Source organism: Pogona vitticeps, chromosome 4, assembly GCF_051106095.1.
Source record: "Pogona vitticeps strain Pit_001003342236 chromosome 4, PviZW2.1, whole genome shotgun sequence".
In the NCBI taxonomy this organism is placed as follows: Eukaryota; Metazoa; Chordata; class Lepidosauria; order Squamata; family Agamidae; genus Pogona; species Pogona vitticeps.
The window spans coordinates 77,162,133-77,188,806 of NC_135786.1; the positions used below are offsets into that span (position 1 = coordinate 77,162,133).

The 26,674-nt window shown below is 40.3% G+C and overlaps 1 protein-coding gene across 2 annotated transcripts in view; it reads right to left on the reverse strand.

Annotated features, from left to right (window-relative positions):
* DNAI4 (dynein axonemal intermediate chain 4) overlaps window positions 1–26,674 on the reverse strand; it is a 56,703-nt gene that overhangs the window by 20,151 nt on the left and 9,878 nt on the right. For both annotated transcript variants that reach the window (XM_072997767.2, XM_078392963.1), the window contains exons 2-14: window positions 25,477–25,666; window positions 24,245–24,438; window positions 20,505–20,611; window positions 19,553–19,709; window positions 16,392–16,531; window positions 14,671–14,829; window positions 12,851–13,048; window positions 9,599–9,843; window positions 8,584–8,670; window positions 7,123–7,274; window positions 5,829–5,986; window positions 4,566–4,678; window positions 2,294–2,392 (exon numbers count right to left, since the gene is read on the reverse strand). In XM_072997767.2, the coding sequence (XP_072853868.2) occupies window positions 2,294–2,392; window positions 4,566–4,678; window positions 5,829–5,986; window positions 7,123–7,274; window positions 8,584–8,670; window positions 9,599–9,843; window positions 12,851–13,048; window positions 14,671–14,829; window positions 16,392–16,531; window positions 19,553–19,709; window positions 20,505–20,611; window positions 24,245–24,438; window positions 25,477–25,666 (1,999 nt within the window). The remainder of the gene's footprint in view (window positions 1–2,293; window positions 2,393–4,565; window positions 4,679–5,828; window positions 5,987–7,122; window positions 7,275–8,583; window positions 8,671–9,598; window positions 9,844–12,850; window positions 13,049–14,670; window positions 14,830–16,391; window positions 16,532–19,552; window positions 19,710–20,504; window positions 20,612–24,244; window positions 24,439–25,476; window positions 25,667–26,674) is intronic.

Consider the following 26,674-nt stretch of genomic DNA (forward strand, 5'->3'; position numbering starts at 1 on the left):
GATCTTCACCCAGCTGTCATCCACATACCTGAACCAATGTGGATGACAGCTGGGTGAAGATCCCAGCTGTCATCCACATTGGTTCAGGTATGTGGATGACAACAATGGGCAACACTGGGGAACCCATGTCACAGCCATGTTTCTGTCTGTAAAAGTCACCTCTGTAGGTGAGGTAAGTAGTGCTCAGACACAGGTCCAGGAGCAGCGATATCTGGTCTGAGTTGAGGCTGCTTCTGGTGAAGAGGGTGTTGTTTTCCTTCTTCTCCTTTATACAATTGTTAAGGCATTATAGGTGGGAATACTGGTGAAGACAAATGTGACATCAAAGGAGACCATGATTTGTCAGTATTTAGTCTCCTTGCCCTGACCTTGGAGTTGTGAATGTGGTGGTCCAAATGTCCAACCAATGCTGCTAAGATGGTGGCCAGGTATTTAGCAATGTTGTATATTACCGGGTTTATGCTGCTGACAATGGGTCTGAGGGGGGCTCCTTCCTTGTGTATCTTGGGAAGTCCATAAAGGCGGGGGTGGGGGCTCTCCAGGATACAACCGGAGGTAAGTCACCCTGTCAATGACATGGTCCTTTTCCAATTTTATCAATTTCTTCCTGTAAATGTTGGTAGAGTCCCTCTTCAGTTTCTCATGTGTGTTGAACTTTCAAAAGTGAGCTTACTTTTCTATAGTAATCTGTAGTGTTGGAGATTTTCGCTCACCCCCAGCCCTTTGTCCATCTAATGAGCCTATTCAGACCAAGGGGAAGTGAAACCAATGTGGAGGATATATCAAGGGTCTCCTACTCAGACTGAAGAAGCTACTTGGGTGAGTAGTGAAATGTTTCAACCTAATAAGAAAGAAATCCAGTTGCCATGACCCAACTTCCAGATAACCTCAGCTGAATGACTGAGAATTTTCACAGAGTTCTGATGACTACTTAAAAATTTCTCATTCTTGGCAATTTCCCTTGTTTCACCATGTGAAAACTCCTTGCCAAGACATGGTCCTCCATCAGTGAGATTTACCAGCTTCCCATAAAAGGAAGAGCCCACTCTCGTTTTCCTTCCTTACCACACCCCATTTTTGCTTTTTGTTCCACACATTAAACTGCCAATTTCTGCACAGGAAAGATGCCACCCTGTGCAAAATTGTAATACATTCCAGCACAACTTGATTTTTGTCTGTCTTTTCCATGTGACCTTTGTGCTGGAAGTATACTATTTGTAATAATCCTGCAGAAACTGGCTTTTTTGTCTTAAAAAAAGAGACTACACCCCCCCACACACATCCACACACACAAAAATTCTATGAGAGTTCCTGTATGATTCCTCAAAAGAAAAATTTGTTTTGCTACTTTTGTAGCCTTTCTAACCAGAATGAAAGCTCCTGCTGCCTTGTTAAGATACAATTAGGCTCCAATGATACAAGTAGCAAGAGATTTAAATACAGTGGTGCCCCGCATAGCGACGATAATCCATTCCCAAAAAATCATCGCTATATGGATTTGTCGCTATGTGGGGCAGAAAAACCCATAGGAACTCATTAAAACACATTTAACGCGTTCCTATGGGAGGAAAAACTCACCGTTATGTGAAGATCCTCCATACGGCCGCCATTTTCGCTGCCCAGTAAGCAAGGAAAGGGCGCAAAAACACAGCGGGCGGCATTTTTTTTTTACCCGGCGGCCATTTTGGAACTGCCAATCAGCTGTTTAAAAAAACATTGCAATGCGGAAATTGGTAAGTGAAACGCTTACCGATCATCGCAATGCGATGTTTACCCATTAAAGACATTGTTATGCGATCGCAAAAAACACATCGCTGTGCAGATTCATCGTTAAACAAATCGCTCGTTATGCGGGGCACCACTGTATAGGCCAGAATCTTTGGTACATGACAAGATATACAAGCCTTAACTTCAGTAATTCACCAATAAATTCAACAATTTATGTTCTTTCACTTACACTGGCAACCTAAGTAATAGGTTTCTGGCTATACTGTACTTGGTTGTTCTCTTATCTGTTTGTGGGCCCCATGCATCTGGGAGACTGTTAAAATGAGCCAATCACCACAAGAATGACATTGCATGTGTTCTTCCAATGGAATTAGCACTCATGTTTCTCCTAGCTGGAGAAGAGTCATTCATTGATAAGTAGTAGTTTTATAATGGGGAATATATGTGATTACACATCTCTGTGTGAATGAAATATAAAAGATGAACACACACACAAAAAGTGAAAGGATCAAAAATCATGGCCAGGTGTCCAAGCCAGACTCCAATAAAATGTGTAACTACATACTTTGTGTCCTCTGTAGGTCTCCAGGTATTGTTCATTGTAAGAACAAGAGCATTTATGAATGTAGCCTTCTTCTGTTCCAACCATATATATATTAGTGTCCTGGGGGGAGAAACAGTCAATTTTGAATAATTTTGCTTCTCTTGTTTCTTAATAATGAACTTTCAATTCATTCATTCATTCATTCATTCATTCATTCATTCAATCATTCATTCATTCATTCATTTGTTCATTCATTCATATGCCACCTTTCTCCCCATAGGAGATCCAAGGTGGCTCATAACAAGATAAAATAAGAAACTTAAAGACACTATATAAATATCACATTTTAAAACTTGTAAGTTGAAAAGTAAAAACCAGCATTCCTGAGTTAACTTAATGCTTAAAGGCCTGCCTGAAGAGGAAGGTATTTGCCTGATGATGGAATTAAAAGAGGGAGGGAGCCAACTTGGTTTCTCAGGGCAGAGCATTCCAAAACCTGGGAGCAGCCACTAAGAAGGCCCTCTCTCATGTCCTCACTAAGTGAGCTTGGGAAGGTGGTGGAACCAAGAGAAGGGTCTCCCCCAGATGATCAAAATGAACTAAATGACAAAAAAAAATGAACTTCATGCTTCAATGTAGGGTAAGAGAGGGGAGCAATGCTGAATAAATGGCAGCCCTTGACTAACAAGACTGGAAGAGACAACCTAATCAGAGCCACCTGGCTTGAGTTTGCAGTTCCCCATTTTGAAACCCACTTTTATAACAGAGAAGTCTGTCTTGGACACCTCACCATGATTTTTGGACCTTCCACTTTTTTCCCACCATTCACAGGCCTATGGCGAAGACTTGTATCAGGTCAAGACTAGAGATGAAGTATTTGTATTCATACACAAATACCCCCGCACAGGTGGACATAACAAGGGTACGACCCCCTGGGGCCAGACCGTCCACTCACCTGTCTGCTGCTGCAGCTGGCTCCGTGCTCCCTTCCAATTGTTCTGGAGCTTGCAGTCGACCAGCCACTAATCAGCCTGGCAGGGAAGATTGTCTTCCCTTCTTCTGTCAGGAGTGGCTAGTCAACTGTGAGCTCCGGAGCAATTGGAAGGGAGAGCGGAGCTGGGGACAGCAGTATACGGGTGAGTGGACGGTCCAGCCCCAGGGGGCCACACCCTTGTTATGTCCACCTGTGCAGGAGTATTAGTATGCGAATACCCCCATCTCTAGTCAAGACCTTATTCCTACTGCAGCTCTTGCTTGCCATACCCTGCTTTTTCTCTACAGACAAAAAAACCAGCTGCTTATATGATCCCATTCCTGTTTCCTTCATAAACCCACTAGCGTTAACCACAAAAACCTACTCCCTTTATCTTCCCACACTACTTTTTAGTGACCTGGCTTGGATCGCTGCAGACTTTCCTAATATATTGTACTCAACTGGATGTTACTACACCTTTCCTCATACTTCTACCACCCCAACTCTGTCCATCCTTTCCCTCCTATTCTTACCCACCCAGTTTTGCTCTCTGCATTTTGCTCCCCCACCCGGATAGACAAGCTCTACTTACTTGACCTGGCTCTCTGTACTGGCTCTTTGCCCCACCCCGTTAATCCTACTTATCCCAGTGGTCTCATTCCACCTCTTTCCCACCCTCAGTTTGACTCTCTTACCCCATCCTGCTAGTTCTATTAAACCAGCCAGGTTTTTATCTGCCCCTACCACAGGTCTGTCCTATCTGATCCATATTTGTTAATCAGTAAAAAATACTGGATAATTTGAGAGCAAGCACAGCCTTCTCTCCCACCTTTACAGGCAACAAACTTCAAGCAAGCAGAAAATGGAGACAACTAGGTCAAGCTTCCAAGTATGGGAGGGTGACTGGCAGGTTCTGAGGTGGGATCTTCATGCCAGCCCTGTGGAACTGTATTCCTCTATCTGTACAAGAGCCACTACTTTGGCCTCAAAAACAGCAGAGAAAGCATGGTCAATCTTTCCTACCTCCCGCTCTTGCCACTTTCCCCCAGTATTCTCTTCCTGTCTTAGTGCCTCCAATGGCCAGCATGTGAAACCATAGCTGGCTTCACATGTCTATCCAATGGCAGATCACTTCCCCAATGTACCCTCCAAGATTTCCCTCAGCAGTTTGCTTGAAGCCTCCCCCAATTTGCCACCCAGGGCAAGTGCCCCCCCAACCCAACACCGTCTTTACTACTAGGGTGAAGCTATGATTGCTACGACCTCTGTGAGTGCTGACAGATTATTTAGGGCCAACAACAACAAAAAAGCTTACATTACCTTTGGATGAAAATCGAAGGCTAGCCCTGGAGCTTGTCGTGATATTAAGGCTTCACTTTTCTTTTCCATTCCTTTTTTCTTTTCACCTGTTGTTCGCTTTAATTTCATCAAGTCTGCATACACAAACAGTACAAAGATAATGTGAAATGCCACGCTTAATCATGAATCATATAGAGCCCATTTAATCATGAATCATATAGAGCCCATTTCCCACCTACAAAGAACACAACCGTTGTGAGCAATCTTGCTCCACTGTTCAAGAAAAGCGGTATAAGAAGCAACCTGATTTGTTGCCACTTCTGGTTCCCTACACTAAAAAAGGCCAGCCTCACACCCGTTCAAGAGTGGGCTTTAGAACCAAGCTTCTAACTCAGGCAGACTACTTCTGAATCAATCAATATGTCAGTAGGGATAATGAGGAAGAACCCCTTCCCTCTGTCCTCTACTTGCCAGTGAGATTTCACCTTTTTGAAGAAGGTCATTTGCATTCTGTTTTAGATAATCTGTACACATAGCCTATAGCTATAATGCCCTATGTTGTACAGTGGGGTCCTGACTTGAGAACTTAATCTGTATTGGAAGGCGGTTCTCAAGTCAAAAAGTTCTCAGGTCAAATCTGCATTTCCCATAGGAATGCATTGAAAACCATTTGATCCGTATCTGCTTTTTTCCGTCCATAGAAACTAATGGGAAGCTGCTATTCCGCCTTCGACCACTAGAGGGGGATATTTTGTTTCTTTTTTTTCTTAGGTCAAGAAAGGTTCAGGGAAGGCAGGGAAAATACAGTCCAGGCAGTACCAGGCAGTCTGAAGACTCCCAATCCACTCTCTAAACGCTGGGAGGAGTGAGGAAGCACACAGGCACCCTTTTCACTGGTCAACAGTTAACTGAAAGTTCACATTTTGCACTTTCCCTGCCTCCCACGTGGTTTTTTTCAGTTCTTAACTCAAATCTAAGTATGTAAGTCAAGTCAATATTTTCCTATGAGAGTGGTTCTTAAGTCAAAATGTTCTTAACTCGAGCCATTCTTAAGTCAAGACCCCACTGTATATCTTACAGTGTTTACATTTTGCCACATCGATTCACTCATTCATTCATTCCATGCCATTCTCTCTCTAGCATTCATGGTAACTACCAAGAATAAGGAAAATACAAGAGACTGATTTTTTTTAAGTTACAGTAAGTTTTTAAAAGCACAGATTCAAACAAATAAAACTATCAGCTATGTTCCAGAATGTTTTATGCTTAAGTGTCGATATTTACCAGTGCAGCTTAATCCTTTTTGAACAAACCATTTAGTTACTCTTCCATCTGCTGATGTGGAGACTAGGATCTCCCCTTTGTCTTCTCCGGGTGTCCCCCTGTCTTGCTCTACCCACTTCAACTGCCAGACGGGACCTAAGTGTTTATCATGAGATTCACTGAAATAGATTTGCAAGATTAACTGAAACACAATTGTCGGATGCATACATGGCAAGTAAAACATAATAATGTGGAAAGAAGGAAGGAAACACTGAGATGTATATACAATATGAAAATATACTAAAAACTATGAAAGTTATATGCCACATAATAAGCTAAATGGAGCCTCTACATACAGAGAAGCTAAAAGAAGGTGTTTGAAAGACTGGAAGATTGGGGAGGAAGGAGTTAACAGCAGAGCATGAAATATTGCTTCGGTGCTATGGTTTCCATAGTCTCCAATGGCCACAGAGCTGTAGTCTGAAAAAGTAACTTTTCTGAGGTCTGATTAAGACAATTGCTGAAAAGCTCATAATAGTCAAAGGTAAATTGTCCGGTACGGCTGGGTGTTCTCCTGAAGTCTCCTTCAATTTGTGCGTGCCATTCTCCCCTTGCAATCTGCCCCAGTTATAGATCATGTAATTCGTCCTCTGCACGTGAAAAGAACTAGAAGGGACAAATTTCAGGATTGTCATTTTTAAAAAGAGAGACCCATGTATATATTGGGTTTGGACAGGAACTCTGTAAACTAACAGCATCAGGGTACAGAGATGCTTCTCTGGAAATCTGATATGAGGCAGTAGACCAGGTGGCCTCCTAGAGTGGCCTGCCATAGCCTTGATCTATGCTTAGCCTGTACATTTGTAAATGAGCTTAATTGTGATAGAACACTATAAATGCTCATTGATCTCCTTCCATAAGAACACAAATTTTAGTCAGGGTTGCCTCCTGGAACTCCTTACCATTCTGAAAAGTGGGCAAAGCATAACAGTATCAAAGAACCTTCTAATTTTTTCCAAACCAGGCAAAGGCTAAACACTCTGAAGTATTTGTGTTACTGACATTTATCTGATACAAGGCTTACAGCTTCATCCTACAGACCAGGACTATATAACAGTAATTATCATCATGATCTTAGAACTGCATAGCTGGAAGGGACCCCATGAATCATCAAGACCAGCTCGTCAAGGAGGCAGAGCGGGGAATTCAAATCCCAACCTCTGTCTCCGCAGCCAGATGCCTAAACCACTGAGCTAGAGTTGCATGAATAAGATACAGAAATGGCCCAGCAAGATGTTTTTTTTTTAAACCAAACCTGCTATCTAAAACAGAAGTTGTATTATGAGTCTGAACATTGTAGATCTCAATGGTCCCATTGAACAGTCCGACTGCTAGGAGGTTTGGATTGGCGACAGAGAAATCCAGCGCCGTTACCCCATGAGCACATTGATAAACATGCTCTGGCCACTGAAAAAAAAAGGAAATTGGCTTTAGGTGAGAGAAGGTCCATGTATTACAGATATTTAATGCCCCTAGAAATGTTTTTAAATTCAAAGTGTGGAAAAGCCAGGCAATCTGGCGACAATGTTACTTGCTTTCCAGGCACATGTTTACAACTGCCTATTTATTATTTATTCACCCATTAATTATCCTGCCATTAAATATCAGTCAATCATGCATATACTTGAACTTCAAAAAGAAGTGTAAGAATTAATTTTTGAAAATAAAAATGGTAAAACATACACCAGATTGTGAGACTTTGTTATGTAGCCTCTAGGTGATAATGCTAACCTACACTACTTGTTCCAATGGAAGGATGTACCGAACTACAATATTTCATAAACGTTTGAATTTTTTTTTAATTATAATAAGCAAATACAAAGGGAAGCCAGTATCCTATGGGTAATCTCAGTGAAGAGTATACTGGCTGCATCTGTTGTAGAATAAGCCTTCACTGATACAAATTTGATAAAATCACTTTGTGAAGTCTGCTTGGGACTGGCTTTACTGTTTATATTTTGATTTATATGTTTGTTGTATTGTACTATTTATAACATGATTTACGCATGTATTATGCACATACGGGAATAAGGCAGCAATGCCAGCTCCAAATCTTAGAAGGTTCTGGGCAGCCTGTATTCCATTGTCCTCATTCCACTGACCTCTTTCTGTCCTCAAGTCTACCATCTAACCACCACTGTGACCTTTGACCTTTGCTGCTGCTTGCATGCCAGGTAGAAAGCCAAAGAGCAACCAGATAATATCATCTTGGATCAGAACAAGGGAGAGCAAACATGTACACTGCAATGGTGAAATGGAAGAGCAGGTTCCAGCGGTTTCTGTCAGTAGCTCCCAGCTGGGATATGGGCCATCAGCAGGTGCCCATCTATAACCACTATTGATACTGCTCCTGTCCTACTTCTGAGTAAGTACTTATAAACCAGGCAGGTGGATTAGAAACCTGCTCTGTTTCAAAAAGTGAAGTCAGGCTGTAAATGAACTATATGTGATCTTTTAAAAGGATTTTGTTAAACCCCAATCAACCATGAACATGAAATCTACAAATAAATAATCATGATATTTTACAATATCAAATACTGGTTCAATTAAAACTCAGAGAAAAGATCAAAGTACACTTTGGTTGTTGTACTGTAGGTTTTTTGGGCTGTTTGGCTGTGTTCTGAACACGGCCAAACAGCCCGAAAGACCTACAACCATTGGATTCTGGCCGTAAAAGTCTTCGAGAATACAAAGTACACTTTGTTTCTTATATTACCAGAGGGTTCTTCAATGACCAGCAGCAAGCCAAGCCTTTCTTCTGCTCTTTAAAGCGAAACTGCCCATAGCCAACAGCCAAAAGATCCTAAAAACCAATAATAAAGATTATTTACACCGCCTGTCAACAACAAAGCATTGAAATAGTAGTATGTATGTTCTTTGAAGTTGGCTGGATTGTTCAATGAGGTGGAGAACTTGGGATCAGGAATTTGATTTGCCACCGCATCTCCTGGGGAGGACAAGCCAGCCTGCATAGTCTTGGGCAAGCTACACAGTCCCAAAATACCCCCAAAAGAAGGGAATTTACCTGTTAAAAAATCTCTGTAGACATCTGTTGCGTGCTGAGTGATATGGCTCAATAGGTAACAGATAACGCCTATGGAGATCTCTTAACTTACAGCAATTTTTGTCTAAAATCTATACAATTTGTTTAACTCCACAACAGGACTTCAGCCACAACAGGACTTCAGTACTTTAGGACTACCCAAGGTCTTTCCCCATTCTGCCTAGTGATAGAGAGACTTCTGATGGAAGCAAGGCTGCACACTAGATCACTACTAGAGATGGAGGTAATTGTATTTGTATACTAATATAAATATCCCTCTGCAGCTGGAGTTAACGAGGGTCCGTCCCCTAGGGATGGACCATCCAGCCACTGGCAGCCTCACTCATCCTTCCAATCACTCCTGGAGCCCCGCTGTCTTCTAGCCAAGCTAGCCACTCCAGGCAAGGGGAGGGAAGATGAGTCTCCCTACACATGACTGTCAAGTCACTCGCCAAGCAGGAAGAGAGCAGGGCTCTGTGAGTGACTGGAAGGATGAGCGAGGCCACCACCGGACACGTGAGTGGATGGTCTGGACCCAGGGGGTGGGCCTTTGTTAACTCCAGCTGCGTGGGGATATTTGTATACAAATACCGCCATCTCTAGCCACGACTGTTTTCTCTGCCTTGCTGCCATTTTACAGTGAGAAGTTCTTTTAAAAAAGAACAGAGGGGAGTTAGCAATCACTTACAGGATTCAGCCTGTTCCAAGCCATACAGCTGACATTGTTGCCTCTAGTCAAATCACATCCATAGGACCACAGGGCTTCCATAAAGGGCGGTGGTATGTCCTTTTGCCCTTCACCAAGTTCTAGCAAGAGAGATGACCTGACAGATAGCACATCCTCTGCTTCTTCCTCCTCTGCCTCTGCCTCTTCCTCCTTTTCTGATTCCACCTCAGACACAGATTCACTTCGTTCAGATTTGACACCTTGCTCTAAACAGAGGAAATGTTTGTGTCATTCCATCCCCAAACAGACATCACCACACTGGGTTCCGAAATATGCTCATATAAATGAATGGACACACGGAGTGGCTCTCACAGGCTCCACCCTCTGTCAGCCTCTTGTGCCATTTGAAAAATCCTTCTTCAACCATGAGGGATGCAGGAGCTGCCAGAGAGAGGAACGGACAAGACTTTTTCTCCTCATTTTCCTCCTCCATAAGTTAGTTATCTTAGGATCCATGGCCAACTTTGGCTCCTTCCTTCCTTCCTCAGCAGCCCCATCAGTCCCATTCAGGAGGGACTTGACTGGCAAAGCACGGCTTGTGGGGTAGTGGGGCCTGATCCCTATTAGACAAATAGGGCACTGTTCCAGCTCAGGCCACCACCACCCTGCGCCTGAGATGAGTTGTGGAGAGAATTAAGAGGGTGTGGGGATGAGGGAGGGTCTGAGTCCACGCCTGACGGCTGGCCTCTCTGTGGGTGTTATGTGGGAATCCCTGCTTGCCTGCCAGTTTGAGAAAGGCAGAAAGAGGAAGAGAGAGAATGCCCCCTTCCCCACCTTGGGTGTCTTTCACCCTCGGTCCCAGCTAAAGCTTCCACTATTGCCCACTGTGCCTTCAGCCCCACCAATCACAATGGGCACTAGCCGCCACTTATTATTTATTTATTTCTTTATTATTTATTTATTTATTTTATTTCTATCCCGCCTATCTGATCATATTAGACCACTCTAGGCGGCTTACAGTAAAAACAACAATGTAATTTTAAGACTTTACAGCAGAAACGTAAATAAAAAAAAATAAAGAACAGAATAAGAAAAAAAAAAAAAAGATCGTCAAGGGTTTTCTGTTGGGAAGGCCCGCCTATACATCAATGTTTTTAGTTGTTTCTTAAAAATGCCCAGCGAGGGAGCCGCACGAATCTCAGGGGGCAAGTTGTTCCAAAGGCGAGGAGCCACCGCCGAGAAGGCCCGGTTTCTGGTCTTTTCCTTTCGGGCCTCTCTCGGCGTTAGGCTCCTCAGCCTTATCTCCTGGCTCGCGCGAGTGACATGGGTAGATCTAGGTGGGAGAAGGCGTTCCGCCAAGTATCGAGGTCCTAAACCGTTTAGGGCTTTGTAAGTAAGCGTTAACACTTTGAAATCAATGCGGAATCGGATATGTGGCATGGATAGCTCAGTGGTTTAGGCATGCGTCAGAGGTTGGGAGTTTGATTTCCCCACCATGACTCCTTGACAGGGCTCAACTCAATGATCCAGAGGGTCCCTTCCAGCTCTGCAATTCTAAGATATGATGCAATAGGTTGGGAGGAAACAATAGTAAACACTCTTTCCATTCTTAAATCAACTTCTCTTAGTATTCGAGGTGTTGTTCTTTTCCAACTCTTCCCCGGTTGCTCCGGTTGTTTCAGTGGCAGGCACCAGCTATGCCTGGAGGTGGCGCTGTCTATTAAACCAAAGGTTTCCTTCATCAATGTTTTTGTTCTTTGCTAATATAAAAAGTGTAATGTTTTTCTCTACTTCTGCCAACTCAGGGACCTGTGTGATTCACCAAGGCAAGAGATCATTGCAACCAGCCTTTAGATTTTCAAAAGGTGAATCAACCATTGCCTTTAAAAAAAAAAACAGAACACACTGCTAGATAAGACCCCTGTGACACCTACCAGCAAATCATTCAGCTTGCAAAGCTCAATTTTGAAGGTGAATCTTAAATAAAAGACCTTGTGGCTTCAAAAGTTTTGTTCTTTTTCTTTTATTCTTCTCTCTCTCTCTCTTTCTTTTCTTTTCTTTTTTTTCTTTTTGGTATTGCCTGGATGGAAAACATCAAAGCTTGTGTGCTCCTGAAGTATTTTAGTGGGTACTAAGAGCACTAGCGCCCACTAGATCTTCAGAATTCCTCAAGGAGCCTCACTTCTTCTGGCCTTGGTGGCTGGGGTAAATGTGGGGAGTCATCATTCAAGAAGGTAACTTTGCCAAGTTCCCTAATTACTGGATCACCCAGCTGCTGCATTTGTCTATATGTTTTGTTCTTATGGAGCAACAACACAACTAACTTTTTGTGTATAATTTGCTAAACCGTGTTCCTTGGGTTTCAAATTACAGGATGGTAATTGTTGAGGAAAACGGCTGGAAAATTATAAGGGAAAGGTCAATAGCATAAGAGGAAGAAAGATGTGGGCAGGATGAGGAAGAGAGGGTAAGAAGAAAAGAAAGAGAGGAAGAAGAAGCCATTTAAGCTGGAGCAGGACTACAAAAGCACGACTACAGTACTGGGATAATCGAGGGGGTGGTCTGACTACTGATAGTTTTACATCCTTTCTCATTTACACAGTGATTTATTGTGTTTATTGTATGCTTTGTTCCAATGAATCTGCATAATACAGTCCCCTGTTTTACAGTTTGTGAACTGAAGGGGAAGAAAGAATTGTATGATAACACACTACACTACAGACAGATCTTGAACTCACAGCTCCCACATCCCAGGATGAGGCAAACTGTCTCAGAACACACATGGCATAAACATTGTCCCCAAACATAGTTTTTATACAATCTTGGCAATTTGCTTCAAGAAGAAATAGTAATCCAAATTTCAGTAACTAGGATCTGTTTTGTTTAAATAAGGATAACTCAAGGCTGGGATCATTCATTTGCAGTGAGTTGACCAATCCTTCCTAGCTATGTTCCTTCAATGAAAAAGAATCACATCTGATCACACTGGAAAGAGTCACTTTGTTGGGAGCAATCTCCCATAAAAAGACCCATCTGTGGAGGAATCGCTCCCCCAAAAGTAGTGGGGCACAGGCTAGGATCGGGCTAGTTCACAATCTCACGGACACCATGTGACCAGCAGGGAAGAGCTCTCACCAAACTGCACCATAAGCAGTCCAAAATGCCAGCTATTTTCCCATCTGATCACACTCACTTCAATTTGCAGTCATTTTAACAAGAATGAAAAGCTGTCTCAACTCAGGCAGAGAATGAAATAAATGATACCACATGTACCTAAGAGGACAGGAAGCTGTCGATAAACTGCAAGTTTTGGCTGGAAAATATTCTCCATTAAGATCCTCTCCATGTAAAACAAGTCTTGATGAAATTTTTCAGACTTCAGTATGGCTTCTGAGTGATCTTCTATTTCTTCTTGGATTTGGGAGAGAATTACACTTTCAAGATCAATGATGGAACTTGACGTTCTGCTATCTGAGGCAGGGAAACAGAAGTCATAGCAGAGACATGTAACAGAATAATCTCATATGGTTTGAGAAGTACTCAGGGGAAAGAACCTGCAGGATCTGATTTCAGCATGACCTAGGCTGCTTCTATGGTCCTTCCAGTTGATTTAAAACTCTTCTGCACAAAATTATAACTGACACCAAGGGTACAAGAAAGCAATATTTCTACTACTACTGATGGCAGATTGATATTAATGATTAATTACTTGCTTTCTGCCTGTAGTTCTATGACCTGACCTTGAATTTTGAGGAACAATGGTATATAGACCCATTCATTAATCAATAATAAAATACATACTTCTCAGCTCCCTACTGTGTTATTGCACTTTATTCTGTATTGTCATCTGCAGCCAGATTTGGTTGGTCCCAGATAGGGGTGGGTAATAGTAGCCCTTCAGATGTTTTTGGCCTGCAGCTCCTGCACAGCCAATAGGAGGGGTTATGTGAGTTGCAGCCCAAAAATGTCACAGAAGGCTGTGGTTGCTCACCCACTCTATAGGCTGCTTCTATTCCAATTCTGCAGGGGTGTGTGCCTATGTGTCTGCGTGTGTGCCTCTGTGTGCATTTAGTTTGAGAGTTTCCTCTACAGAGTGCTGGCATCACTCACATGTCAGTGAAAGTAAACATATAAGGTAACAGAGATTGATCTCGGCATATAAAAACTAATTTAACAATATAATAGCTACTGCCACTATTACTGGGTTTAAATAAGCATGTAATAGCAAACATCATCTTTGCAATATTTCCATAACAAAAAAGGAGAAATACAAAATAATATAATTAATTTCATTCCTATCAAGCAAAGAAGTGCTAGGTAAGACAAACCCGCACAATTCCTTACATGTGGTTCTTACGTTGTACCCAATATTTCACAGAGGTTGCCAGCCTTCGGTAACCCGGATGTTCTGGGACTGCAGTTCCCAGAAGCCTTCACCACGAGCTATACTGGCTGGCTTTTCTGGGAGTTGCAGTCCAAGAACATCTGCGTTATCCAATGCTGGTAACCATTGCTGTAGAATACTGCATCTTCAAATTTCAGTTCATAACTAAAATGCTTTTATTTCTGATATATATATTTTCTGCTTCCCTAGCTTTAACAAATTGTGTTAATGTAGTTACACACACATTATGTCCCACGTTTGTAACCGTAATATTGCTGAAATATATTTTCCCATTTATAATCAATATACATTTCTTGTTGCAAGGAAAATAATCATTTCGTCATCTTCCAGTGCAACCTCTTATAACTGAAAAGCACAATTAACCAAAGGCTATTCTCTTCATAGCAAAATTCATTTAGATTTACTTCAGAATAACACCCATAAAATTGTGCTATTAAATGAGTGTTAATTTGATCCAGATCGGATCAGAAAATTATAAGAAGGTTGTCTAAACAGGCCACTCTTCCATGGTTTACTCCTAAAGCAGCTGTAATATCTCCCCTACCACCACCCTAAGGTCAGAGTTATGTGAAAAGGATGAAGCTACATCCCTGTGTAATTGCTTACAGGATCCCATTATGGTACATAGGCAACGCTTGAAAGATTACATGGAAAATACAGTGATATAAATGTTATATGAAAAAGGTACCTTTGTCCACAGATGCCATAGATATGTTTCTGCTGTCATGCTCTTTGATTGTGGTTGACTTACTACCTGTCAAACTTTGTGGTCGGCTCATTGTTTCCTGCAGTGCTACTTCCAAAGCTTGAAAAGAATCATATAAATCCCAAGTAGTAGCCATCATTTCTGTTGGGGGGGGGGATGACATTGGAAGATATCAGTTTGTGGCATACATGCCTCTGTTGTGGTTATTTTACAAAGGAATTCAGTTACATGGCTGATTCCACCATGGTCTTTGTGAAGGTTTTGTTTTTTTAACTTAAAAGTGACCTATCGTATGGGCCCCATTTCCAAGCAGTTTATCAGATTTGCACATCAAAAACTGCTATGACACATTGCCATGCTGATGTATGGATTAATTTTAGAAAAACATACAGACGTTAAATCCATATTTTAGTGAACCTTTTGTGCATTTTTAAATATGCACTTTCTTTTGTGCAGATTTTTAAAACCTCTGAAGCCTCAGCACAATGTTCCAGGAAAGCAGAGATAGCTGAACATGACTGTGTAGCATTCAGCCCTGCCCTCACCTGTCCGTCACAGCTGGGCAGTGGAACATCAGCCAATGAGGGGACGGAAGGTGGTGCAGAAGGGGGAGGAGCTGGAATATATAAAGGGGTGTATGATGTAAGAGATTAGAGAGATTTTGAGTGATGGGCCTGTGAGCCAAATAGTCAGTGAGGGAAGAGTCTGCGTGTGTCAGTGAGTGAGAGACCTTGATTAACATTTTGTGATTTACTTACTTTATTTTGTTAAACCAATAAACAAGTTTTTGTTTTGAAACAACGATTGTCTTTTTTAAAATATTGGATAAAATTGGTGGCAGCATCTGAAGAAGAAGAGTGAGCACTCCTGGAGGCCTGAGTTGGTAGAGGCTTCAGCGTGCTCACTACAGACTGCATTCCAGTCTAGGGGTAATAAGGCCTGGGCAAGTTCTTATCAAAATAGGGATCCCATCAAAATAGAAATCTATTTCTAATGCATCCTTACTTTAACCAGATGGGTTGTTTAACCAACTGATGTATATCGTATTTTTCTGTGTATAACACACACACACACACTTTTCTAACCCAAAATTAAGAAATCTCCATCTAGTGTGGAGAAATCCAGATAGAAAACAGCTATGCCATGTGTAAACCAACTCTGGTAATAATTAGGAAAACTCTACAATCCATCAACATCTTAAAACATTTCCTTTATATTTCTTGTAGAATTTTTGCTTCATTCAAGGTTATTCAACAAAAGCACCTTACACAATGGAATGAGAAAATAATTTGGCTGAGAGCCATGTAGAATTACCATGTTTCCTCAAAAATAAGACAAGGTCTTATATTAATTTTTGCTCCAAAGAAACACATTAGGGCTTATTTTCAGGAGATGTTTTATTTTTTTAATGTACAACAATCTACATTTATTCAAATATAGTCATGTCATCTTCTGGTTGCTGTACAGTGGTGGAGGGCGGTGTTTCACTTAACTAGGGGGTAGGGCTTATATTACGAGCATCCTGAAAAATCATACTAGGGCTTATTTTCATGGTAGGTCTTATTTTTGGGGAAACAGGTACTTACCAATGCAAAAGGTGGTTCTTAAACTTTGTTTCCATGTGAAAGAAGTTACAGTCTAGATTGCAATTCTTTCTGTGTCTTAATGGTGATCTCTAAATACTCTCCCAAATAATTACTTACCTTTGTCAGCCATGATAATTTTGTCACATTGTACTTCTTTTGCCTTCGGGGCTCCGTTAAGTGTTTGCATCATTCTGTTGGTATAGCGATCATTGCCCACTCTGTTTTTACAGAGTTCCATATAAATTGCATTATTTTTCCTTTAAAAATCAAATACAATATTTTAGGAAGGCAGGAAGGAAGGCAGGAAAGGAGGAAGGAGGAAGGACTGACACCAGGATGTTACCTTATATTCATTATCTAAAGCTTCTCTATACCTAAAATTATGTTAAATCCAGCTAAAATTGATATTTTGTGCATGCTGGATATATTACATCTCTTTTACAAGAAATTGACCAGCATTTCTTTCTGGTCAGTAATGTGGACAAATACAGTGGTAGCTACCTTTGTTTGATATTTGTAATATATCAGATGATTCTATTTAAGCAAAATCCTGCATTTGTAGACTCTTGCTTACTTTTAAATTATATTATTCTAAGTAGGAATTTAATAGATGGGGAATATGGTTAGATATTGTGTTCTCTTACTGTTAAAAAAAAATCTGGTCCAAGTTTGGAAGTACAAAAATTCTCTATACATTATTCAGCGGTCAAGGATCTTGTTGCTTTATCTGCATATCAACCTGTATTTTACAGATGCTACCTTCAATCAATTTTTGACATATGGTCAGTTTATTTTAACATATATGTCTAGCCCATGACTATATTCTATGTATGTTTACTTTTCTCTTTCTACTTTCCCCTCATCTTTTTCTTCCATCTCTTCTCTCCTTTGTATTTGCAATTGCACATTTAATACTAATAAATAAGAACCATCTATACACATTTCAAATCAATTCTGGCCCCCTTCACTGTGGAATTCACGTGCAGTGAAGGTGCATTTCATAAATTTCGAGAAGCAAATTAAAACCTGGCTTTTAACCCTTACTCCTTTTAAATCTAATCCTTGTTAATCATGTGACAGCTGTATGTCAATTGTTTACTGCGCATTGTTTAATTAGCTGTTTTATATCTGCCATCTGATGTTTATCTGATGTTTGTTATATAACTGGGTTTTTGGGTGGGTTTTCTGTTTTTCCCACTTGTTCTTTGTTTACAATCTTTGTCTTTTGTTTACCTGTGTTTATTTCATTCGTAGCCATTCAGAGCAGTGGCTTGCCACAAGATGGGTGTGGTATGTGTTCAATAAACAAACAAACACACTCCCTTTGATTATTCCTTTCAGAGGCAACACTTTTTCCAATTAACAACAAACATGCCTTATTCCTCAGGGCCTAAATCCAACATAATGTCAGTGGAGTGAAATTTTCCATGAGCATGGGTGCAGTGATTATACCAGTATGTGAGGAACTGCACAAGCAGAGCTTGTGTGACCAGTTGTGGAACCATTTGCAGATGGAATCAGCTACACAAATGGATATACAACTAGTGGGGCATCCTATTGCACAAGGGTATAGGATAGCACTTTTGCACTGTCTCTGAAAAAGTGCAACCTTTCGTAGCATGTGTCTTGTCCTAATGCAATGATGTATATACATACCACAGTTTCTCTAGTAGCATCTAAATGCCGCAGATAGAGACAGACTACTCAAATAGCGTATTCTAGGATAGGGTGGTATTTTAATACATGTGGCATTCTGTGGCTGAAGTTCCATTTATCTAAGCATAAGCTGCACTGAGCTTTAATATGATTTACTTCTGAATAGACATACGGACAATTGTGCTGTGTGAAGCACTTTGGAGTCTGCTGTTCTATAACAAGACTGTTAAAATGCTGCAATGCAGTTACATAGCCCTCAGGCAAGTGATATGGATTGCCTCCTGACACAGCAATGTTTAGGATTTCTTTCATTGTATTACAGATGTAATCCAAGCTGTAGTTTTGATCCACTTTTGTTGCATAGCAGTTCAAAAAGCCAAGATTTTTGGCAGATACAGCTTACATCTAAGTAAATGTGATTAGGATTGGTGGGTGTGAGTTCTTTTCTATTCCTATTTTAAAAATCACAATGTATTCTTTTTAGAATGGGAAGTGATAGTGCAAGAACACCTCTCAAGCATTCAGAGGAAAAACTCTTTCAATTTTTTAAAAACTGGCAACACTATTTGCAAAGATAGAGGGGAGTCAGTTCTCAAGCTGAATTCTTCATGCTTTCTACTCCCAGGAGACACAGTCAAACTCCCAACCTCTGGCTCAGCAGGTAGATACAAAAACCACTGAGCTATCCAATCAGCTGCTACTGTCCTAGTGTAGGCATCATCCTAAATTATGATTTGGCAGTACATTGCTATATGCCTAAGTCTTGAATATGAGCACTGCACACACACACACACACACACACACACACAGAGAGAGAGAGAGAGAGAGAGAGAGAGAGAGAGAGAGAGAGTTCAATAAAACCATTAACCATTAAGCAGCTGGACACTTCTGCTTATGTTTTAGATTATGAGTTACAATTCAGCACTGGAATTCTGAACTTTGGTTCGTTTTAAATATCATTAAACTGTGGTGCGAAGTTCTCTCATTTCCACATGCTTTAGTTACAATTAACCATAATTAATTCAACAATACTGCTAAGAAAGCAATGAATTAAAAATTGGAGGCAACCATTCTAACCTCCTCTGTATAGTCACAACAGAGGAGGGGAAAAGAATGCCCAGCCCCAAAGGCTTGTCAATGTAATGCTAAACCATGGTTCAATATTATCTTTAAACATTGCTACTTTGTTGCTAGGATACATCCGGCAAAAGATGGAGAGGATGTACAGAACAAAGGCTTACTTTGCTAGTATGACGGCTGAGGCATGTCTCCACATAAATCTTTTGTGGGAAGGAATATACAGTACATTCCTTAACATTTAGTTTGATCCTCAGTACTGCTGTTTTCAGTCCTAGCCTCTCCATTTTGGGGATAACAGTCCTCAGTCTTTTGCTTTCCAGAGGAAAAGAACTAGAGCCTCTGTAGTGTCAGAGCTCCACTGATTTAAATAATTTTTGCTAAATGAACATGTTGAGGCTTGTCTTCACAGTAAATGAGGATAATATATCATGGTTGAGAGACAATAGTTTGAGGGTCTGCAGTCTTATTACCAATTAGGAAATAATCTCAAATCTCTTGAGAAGCTAAAGGTAGAAAGCCCAATAGAAGGGAATTCTGCCTACCTCACGCTGTCAACTTCCTCAGACTCTGTAGAAACCATGACAGTTGGCATGTCGAATAACCAAATGGTTTCTGTCTCTGTGAGGAAAACATCCACACGCTTTTCTAGGTCTTGTTTGGTCAGCTGCTCTGGCACTTCCTCCCACCTGACCTGGACATCTATTGAATTGGCATACCACAAGAAAGAATGATTTTGTACTTAACTAAGATTTCACATGTAGAGAATTATGACATAGATTATTTTTTCCTATAAGATACATATTTCTCCCTTAGGAAGTATGGCAATCATCAAAGCATGATGACATCATGCAAATGGTACAGGGCTGCTGCTAAGTCACATTACATGTCCTCGGTAATGTTTAGGAAAAACAGGATAAGCCTGGGTAAAAAGTGAGCTGACTGACTCAGGCAGCAGAACCAGGGTGTCAAAAAAGGGGAAGAAAACGGTTGCTTATTTAATATATCATAAAATAATATATATTGTTTAAACTGTCAACAGAAGAGGAAAAGGGGTTGTGGAATTTTATGCCTCAAGGGCAAAAATAACACAATGAGCCTTGAGGACAGGGCACCCCGATGGAGGACAAATATTTGCTGCTTTGCCTTAGGTAGCAAATGTCTTAAGACAGCTCAAGATAAAAGCTGTGCATAATGTGACATAATCAAGACAGCAGATTGAAAGTGGAGGAGAGAAATAATAAAGGCAACCACACTGTGACATTGGCAGCTTGTGGTTCGGGCAATGGGAACCTCATCTCACTGTTTCATGGCACCTCAAGCATTTCTTTTATTAAATACCACTAGAAAAACAGAAAGAAAGATGCAGATTAGAAGTCACCATGGAACACACACACACACAAAGCTAGGATACAAGAACTTACTAACATGTAATATTTTGGGATATAACAAGAACACAAGAAAATTCAAATACATAGTCAAGCAAATTTACCCTACCTGTAAAACTAGCAATTGTTTCTCTTCTGGATCCAGGTTCTACAATTTCTTCTGTCAATGACTCAGAAGAAGTGGTTGACTTTGTAATACTGCTACTACCATAAGTCCTGTAGAGGAAGGGGAAGGGAGTTAGCACATAATGTTAGTACAGTTAAAAAAAAAGACTGGCAAACCTGAAACACTAAATAACAATTTTTACATTTCCATAGATGCACAGTTGTTAATGTTTCCTTGATGAGGAATTAGCCTCCAGGAACTCTTGAGCTTGTTCAGATATAGAAAACACAAGTACCTGTAGTCCAACTCATAGGGGACTGGACCATCTCAGAATTAATGTGGATGCCCTCAGAATTTGAATACATTACAGTGAGTATGTTCATTGGGGCATTCTGGATGGTGGAGTATCAAAAGAAGGAAGGAAGGAAGGAAGGAAGGAAGGAAGGAAGGAAGGAAGGAAGGAAGGAAGGAAGGAAGGAAGGAAGGAAGGAAGGAAGGAAGGAAAGAAAGAAAGAAAGAAAGAAAGAAAGAAAGAAAGAAAGAAAGAAAGAAAGAAAGAAAGAAAGAAAGAAAGAAAGAGAACAATAACATTAAATCCAGGTTTATTGGGACACGTAATTTCCCCCCCCATTAAACTTTTTTCAAGTATGAGTTTAAAAGATGGAGAGAATGTAATGTAATTCCACACACATGCACATTCTTTCTGAAGTAGTACAGTTCAAAGGACTATAACCTAAGCTCCTTTTGAATATTTGATCTTTTAATAAGTTTCAGTAGGGCAGATTACAGTAAATATCATTGTAACATTCAGAGGCCAAACCTCTGAAGGGAAGGGAAAAAAGAACATTATGGCACTAACTCTTTTTTAGAAAAATGTGACTGACCCATGGACTATCTGGAAAACAATTTCAAATTTCAAACAGCTGCTCCTGGCCATAGCTACTGTGTTTCCCCAAAAATAAGACTGGGTCTTATATTAATTTTTTGCTCCAAAAACCACATTAGGGCTGATTTTCAGGGGATGTTTTATTTTACAGTCATGTCATCTTCTGGTTGCTGCACAGTGGTGGAGGGCGGGGTTTCACTTAACTAGGACTTATTTTTGGGGTACGGCTTATATTACAAACATCCTGAAAAATCGTATTAGGGCTTATTTTCAGGTTAGGTCTTATTTTCGGGGAAATAGGGTATATATATTATTTTCTTCAGCAACTCAACCACTACAGGATTATATTACAAATTCACAAAAATGAGAGACCACATCCACTAAAATCCTGAAAAAATGATTAACCTTATTCTCCTAAGAGGTACCATCTAGGACTAGATATTATATTAATGCATGTAAGCAATAAATATGCATCTGTTTCATATATTAAATAACCATTGTGGTACCCTAAAGGAAAGATCAGGATCACAAGGCAAAGAGAGGGAATTTAGCCTTCCCCTCCTTCTGAAACTATTTGTCCCAGAAAGGAAGCCTCTCTTAGTACTAGCAGGAGCTTCCCTTCTCTTGGCTGCAGCAGCTCCAGAGGGTGGGATTTCTCTGGGACATTGAAGAGGAGGATTAATCATCTCCCCACTACAATAAGATCAAACCTACTTCTAAAAACTGTGCAGGTTAATTGCTTACATTCAATGAATGTCACCCCTACCCTAGCCTTGAGAGTCAATCTTACAGAAACAGTGACTCTTTTCAGGCTACAAAGAATGAATGGAATCAATGCTTCTAGAGCAGGAGAGTAATGATTCAGCATCCACAGTTTTGACTACTTGAGAAACTAGGGCACTGTATGAACATTGATTGGAAATGGGCACTCATGAGGGTCCACACTAGGAATGTGAAGAAATCTTGCTAATTTCCTTATTCTCAGCACGTTGCGATAGCATTTTGAGAATGGTTACCTCAATGAGATTACTCCACTTCAATACAAGAGTGAAACAACAAGAGCTTATTTTCTGTGGCGGTTTCCACATTTTGTGCAAAATGCCTCTGTGCAAATCTAATGTCTTGTCCCTTTGTGAAGCGAAAGCTGCACAGAGAGCAAGCTCAGGACGATTGGCTCATTTCAATAGAAAAATGCCAAGAACTCACATCATCATAATCATAACTATAGTCCATTTATATTTATACCACAATTTCCAAAATGCGTTACGCTGAAAGTGGTTCATAAAAATAAATAAGCAAACAACTGTATCAGTTATTATAATTACCACATGTAAAATCAATACAGCTTCATTGGAAGTTACTGAAAACTCTGCAATTGTGCAATTCTTGATTTCCTTTACTCTTCTATTTTTATTTATTTTGTATTATTATGTATTTGATACTGTTTTTATTTTCTGATTTTATATTGTAAGCCGCCTAGAGTGGACCGTTGGTCCAGATAGGCGGGATAAAAATCAAATAAATAAATAAATAAATAATAAATTAGTACTGTACAAGTATCGCCTTTGCAAATGTACAAATTAACCTCGAAACTGACAAAAATAATCTTGCTATTGCACAGATGAGTACAGCATTTCTGTTCTTCTTTGTTCATGCAAGGAGGATGGGGATCAGTGAAGATTTAAATTTCTAATACACATCCTGTCTTCAACCTCATTTGTGCACAATGATTCCTGACTCAGATGTAATTTCAAAATAGCTGCATGGGCAAGCTTGTCTAGAGAAGCAGCACATTAAATGAAGAGGAGAAGTTTGATGCATAACATCAGTCATGTTTAGGCTGCATGACAACCAAGACTATTCATTTAGTTATACTGATGTTAATCTCCAGGGACACTTTCTGCAGGAAAGCTCAGCTGGCATTTATCCATAGATGCCAAATGAAGATGTTATTAATCTGAGCAGGTTTTTAGTGTATCATTTGACACAGCTATGCTTTTCTGTGTTACTGCATGGCTGCTGCTTTTACTATGTTATTGTCTTAAGGTTCCTTATAGAGATTTTTACTGTATTATGAAATTTTTCCTGAAAATAGTTTTAAAATTCTTCTAATTCCATGTGTGATCTTAAAAAAACCACAATATTGCATTTTCTTAAGGCTTTGCAACCTGGACATAAATGAAAAATGGATGGAATGTGTTTTAACTGTAGTGTAGTAGTCTGTCCATCACACAACATCTAACAGATTTGTAAAATTGAGCATATTATCCTTTTAAATTATATATTGCTAGAGATAACAATATTAATAAATCTCAACTTGTAAAATTCATATACTACAGACATTTGACTTTTTATTAGTAAAAAGGTAAAGGCGAAGGTTCCCCTTGACAATTGTCCAGTCATGTCTGATTCTAGGGGGTGGTGCTCATTCCCATTTCCAGGCCATGGAGCCAGCATTTGTCTGTAGACAGTTTTCGTGGTCACGTGACTAGCATGACTAGACACTGAATGCCATTACCTTCCCACTGAAGTGGTACCTATTTATCTACTCGCATTTTACATGCTTTTGAACTGCTAGGTTGGCAGGAGCTGGGACAAGCAACAGGAGCTCACTCCGCCGCATGGATTTGAACTGCTGGTCTTCTGACCTTGCAGCCCAGAGGCTTTCTGCACTTTAACCTGTAGCACCACCACATCCCTTGTTGTATTTTTATTAGATACAAGTAAATGCACCAGAAATATACAACATTAGCCACCAAATCCTACTTCTAGCACTTCTGAATACTCTGTGCATGGCCAATTGGTAAGGAGTTCATACAATTTGTTCAGCAAGGTTTCATGAGCTACCATATCATACCTGGAGAATGGGCCAGCCAGGCTAATACTGGCTCCAGATGCTTGCTGTGCAGAGAATGAGGATAGGAATTCATTCTGAGTCAGTCCAGCAAAATCTTGGGCTGATAAGATTTTGCTTTGTCTGTGCACTGCAGCACTTGGTTCTGGGTGGTAAAGTGGACGAGGTGTCACATCTCTTCCTAGCTCATCGAAAACCTGCAGACACAATAAAATAACAAAATAATAACAAACTTATCTTTCTGTTTCTCCAAAATTCTGAAACTAGATATGCAGATGAGAAATTGACCAACACTGTGATTGTCGGTTCACAGATATGTTTCCAGTGATTTCAACAGAGCTTACTCTTAGGTAAGTGATTATAGGATTACAGTCCAAAGTTACTATCTCCCCCACATACACACACACACACACTTACCCAGAAGTAAGTCAACTTGGTGCCATGGAATATACCTGTATGTTTTCTGCGGTCACCTGGGGACCACTTTTGGGTATCTTCAGGACCTCCTTGGTGATTTTCAGGTAGAGGGCAAAACCCTTCTTATTTTGTCAAAATTTTGCTGATGATTAGAAAATGGTTAGGCCAGTTCTGGTTTTGGCTTTTTTGTTTTTTTAATATAGGGACATCTGAGTAGCTTCACCTTTTTAAAATTCATATATTTTAATGTTGCTTTATTTTGAATCATTTTGGTGGCATTTTTAAAGACATTGCCTGATACTTGATAAAAATATTTTTAAAATTAAAATAAAATTTTAAAGCATTATAGGATGGACTGCACAGTTGTATCACATAATCTAGTTGCAATCTATAAGACTAGTGTAGAGAAAATGTGCAGCTAGATATTAGTGAACCTTAAAATATATGGCAGACTGGAAAGCAGAATAGTTTTCAACAATGACCGAGTATATCATCTTCTCTAGTGTTGTTTTTAGGGGTTCATCAAAAAGAGATGCTTACCCAAGAATCTGGGAGCATTCACTGCTAAGAACATCAAGAAAAGTTCTAGATCAAACTAGAATCGTTTTTAGTCCAAAGTTCTATTCACAGAGTGGTCCATCAGATGTCCTTGGGAAGCCCACAGCCAGACATGTGTACAACTAAACCATCTGTTATTCTATGCATGCTGTTTTCCCTCACCAGAACTATGGATGTTGAAAGAATTTAGCACTGGTGACGGAGGTGTCAATACACTCACTTGTGCTACTAGGTTCACCACCATAATGCCACCCCATTACCTGGACAGGAGGTTTACAACTTGCCAAAGAACCCTTATCCACAGATTTTGCCTCGGAGGTTATCAGGATGCTACGGCGAGTTAATGATCCAACCTTGCTTGCTTGCATAGTACTATAGACACTCATGCGTCTCGTGGCAGAAGTTGTAGAGGATACTAACTTCCTAGGCACACTTTGGTCTTTTGCAGTCCTGGTTGAATACAGCAAATGAGATTGTGCAGCAGATTAGCAGCTTCAAAATGGGACCATTTGAAGTGGTCAGCTTTCATTATCAGTTGTTTATAATTCATTTTTATTATTCCCTATGCATTTGGAATAACATTCAGTAAGTGACAGTCTGAAAAGATCTGCATCCAGTGTGTGTGGGTTCACATACATTCAATTTCAATAAGTCACCCTTTATGCACATTCTTTTAGAACTGCCTAACATGAGAAAAGTAAATGATAACTGGTAGGAACTGTTTCACATTGCCAGGTTATCAAATCTTTATTACAGCTGTCCCTCAGTTACCATTTAGATAGAAAAGCTGGGTGCTAACTACAAAGCCCCTGAGGGGACACAGGACAGAGCCAACAGATGGAAAGTTACAGGCACACACACACACACACCCAATATGAGGAGCAGGTTAGGAGAATGAAGTGTTTGGAGATGGGCTTGAAGAAGTTCAATCGAGTTAAAAAGGAGAAAGGCCCAAGGCTTTCACTGCTTTTTCTTTTTTGGTGAAGACTTCAAGTGTTCTGCATTGTATATTAAGCTTCATTCGAGCCTGCAGTGACAAAGGGAGAGGAGACCTCTGTGTGCAGAAAAACAGAATCCAGTTCTTCTCTGTAATTTATCATTAACATTTAGGATAAATAAAACTCAAAATTAAAAAACTGATAGTTTTTTATTCTTATGATAACAACTTAATTTTATTCAGGCCTTAGGCCTATGTACAGTTGTCAGTTCCATCTTGAGTAGATCTGGTGAATTAGGGGCTAAATGATGAGTCAATGCTTATGTAAAGCTTATTAGGTCTACTGCCAAGATTATGACTGGGACAGCGAGGCCCACACAAACCACTCAGCCACACTACCCAGACTTCCCTGGTGTTGTTAAACTCTAGGAGGGGTCAATGTGCTGATAGCAGGGGGAAATCCCAACACTTTGAGTCACCCGAACTCCTCAGTGCTCCAGGGAGATACCAAAAATAAAAAA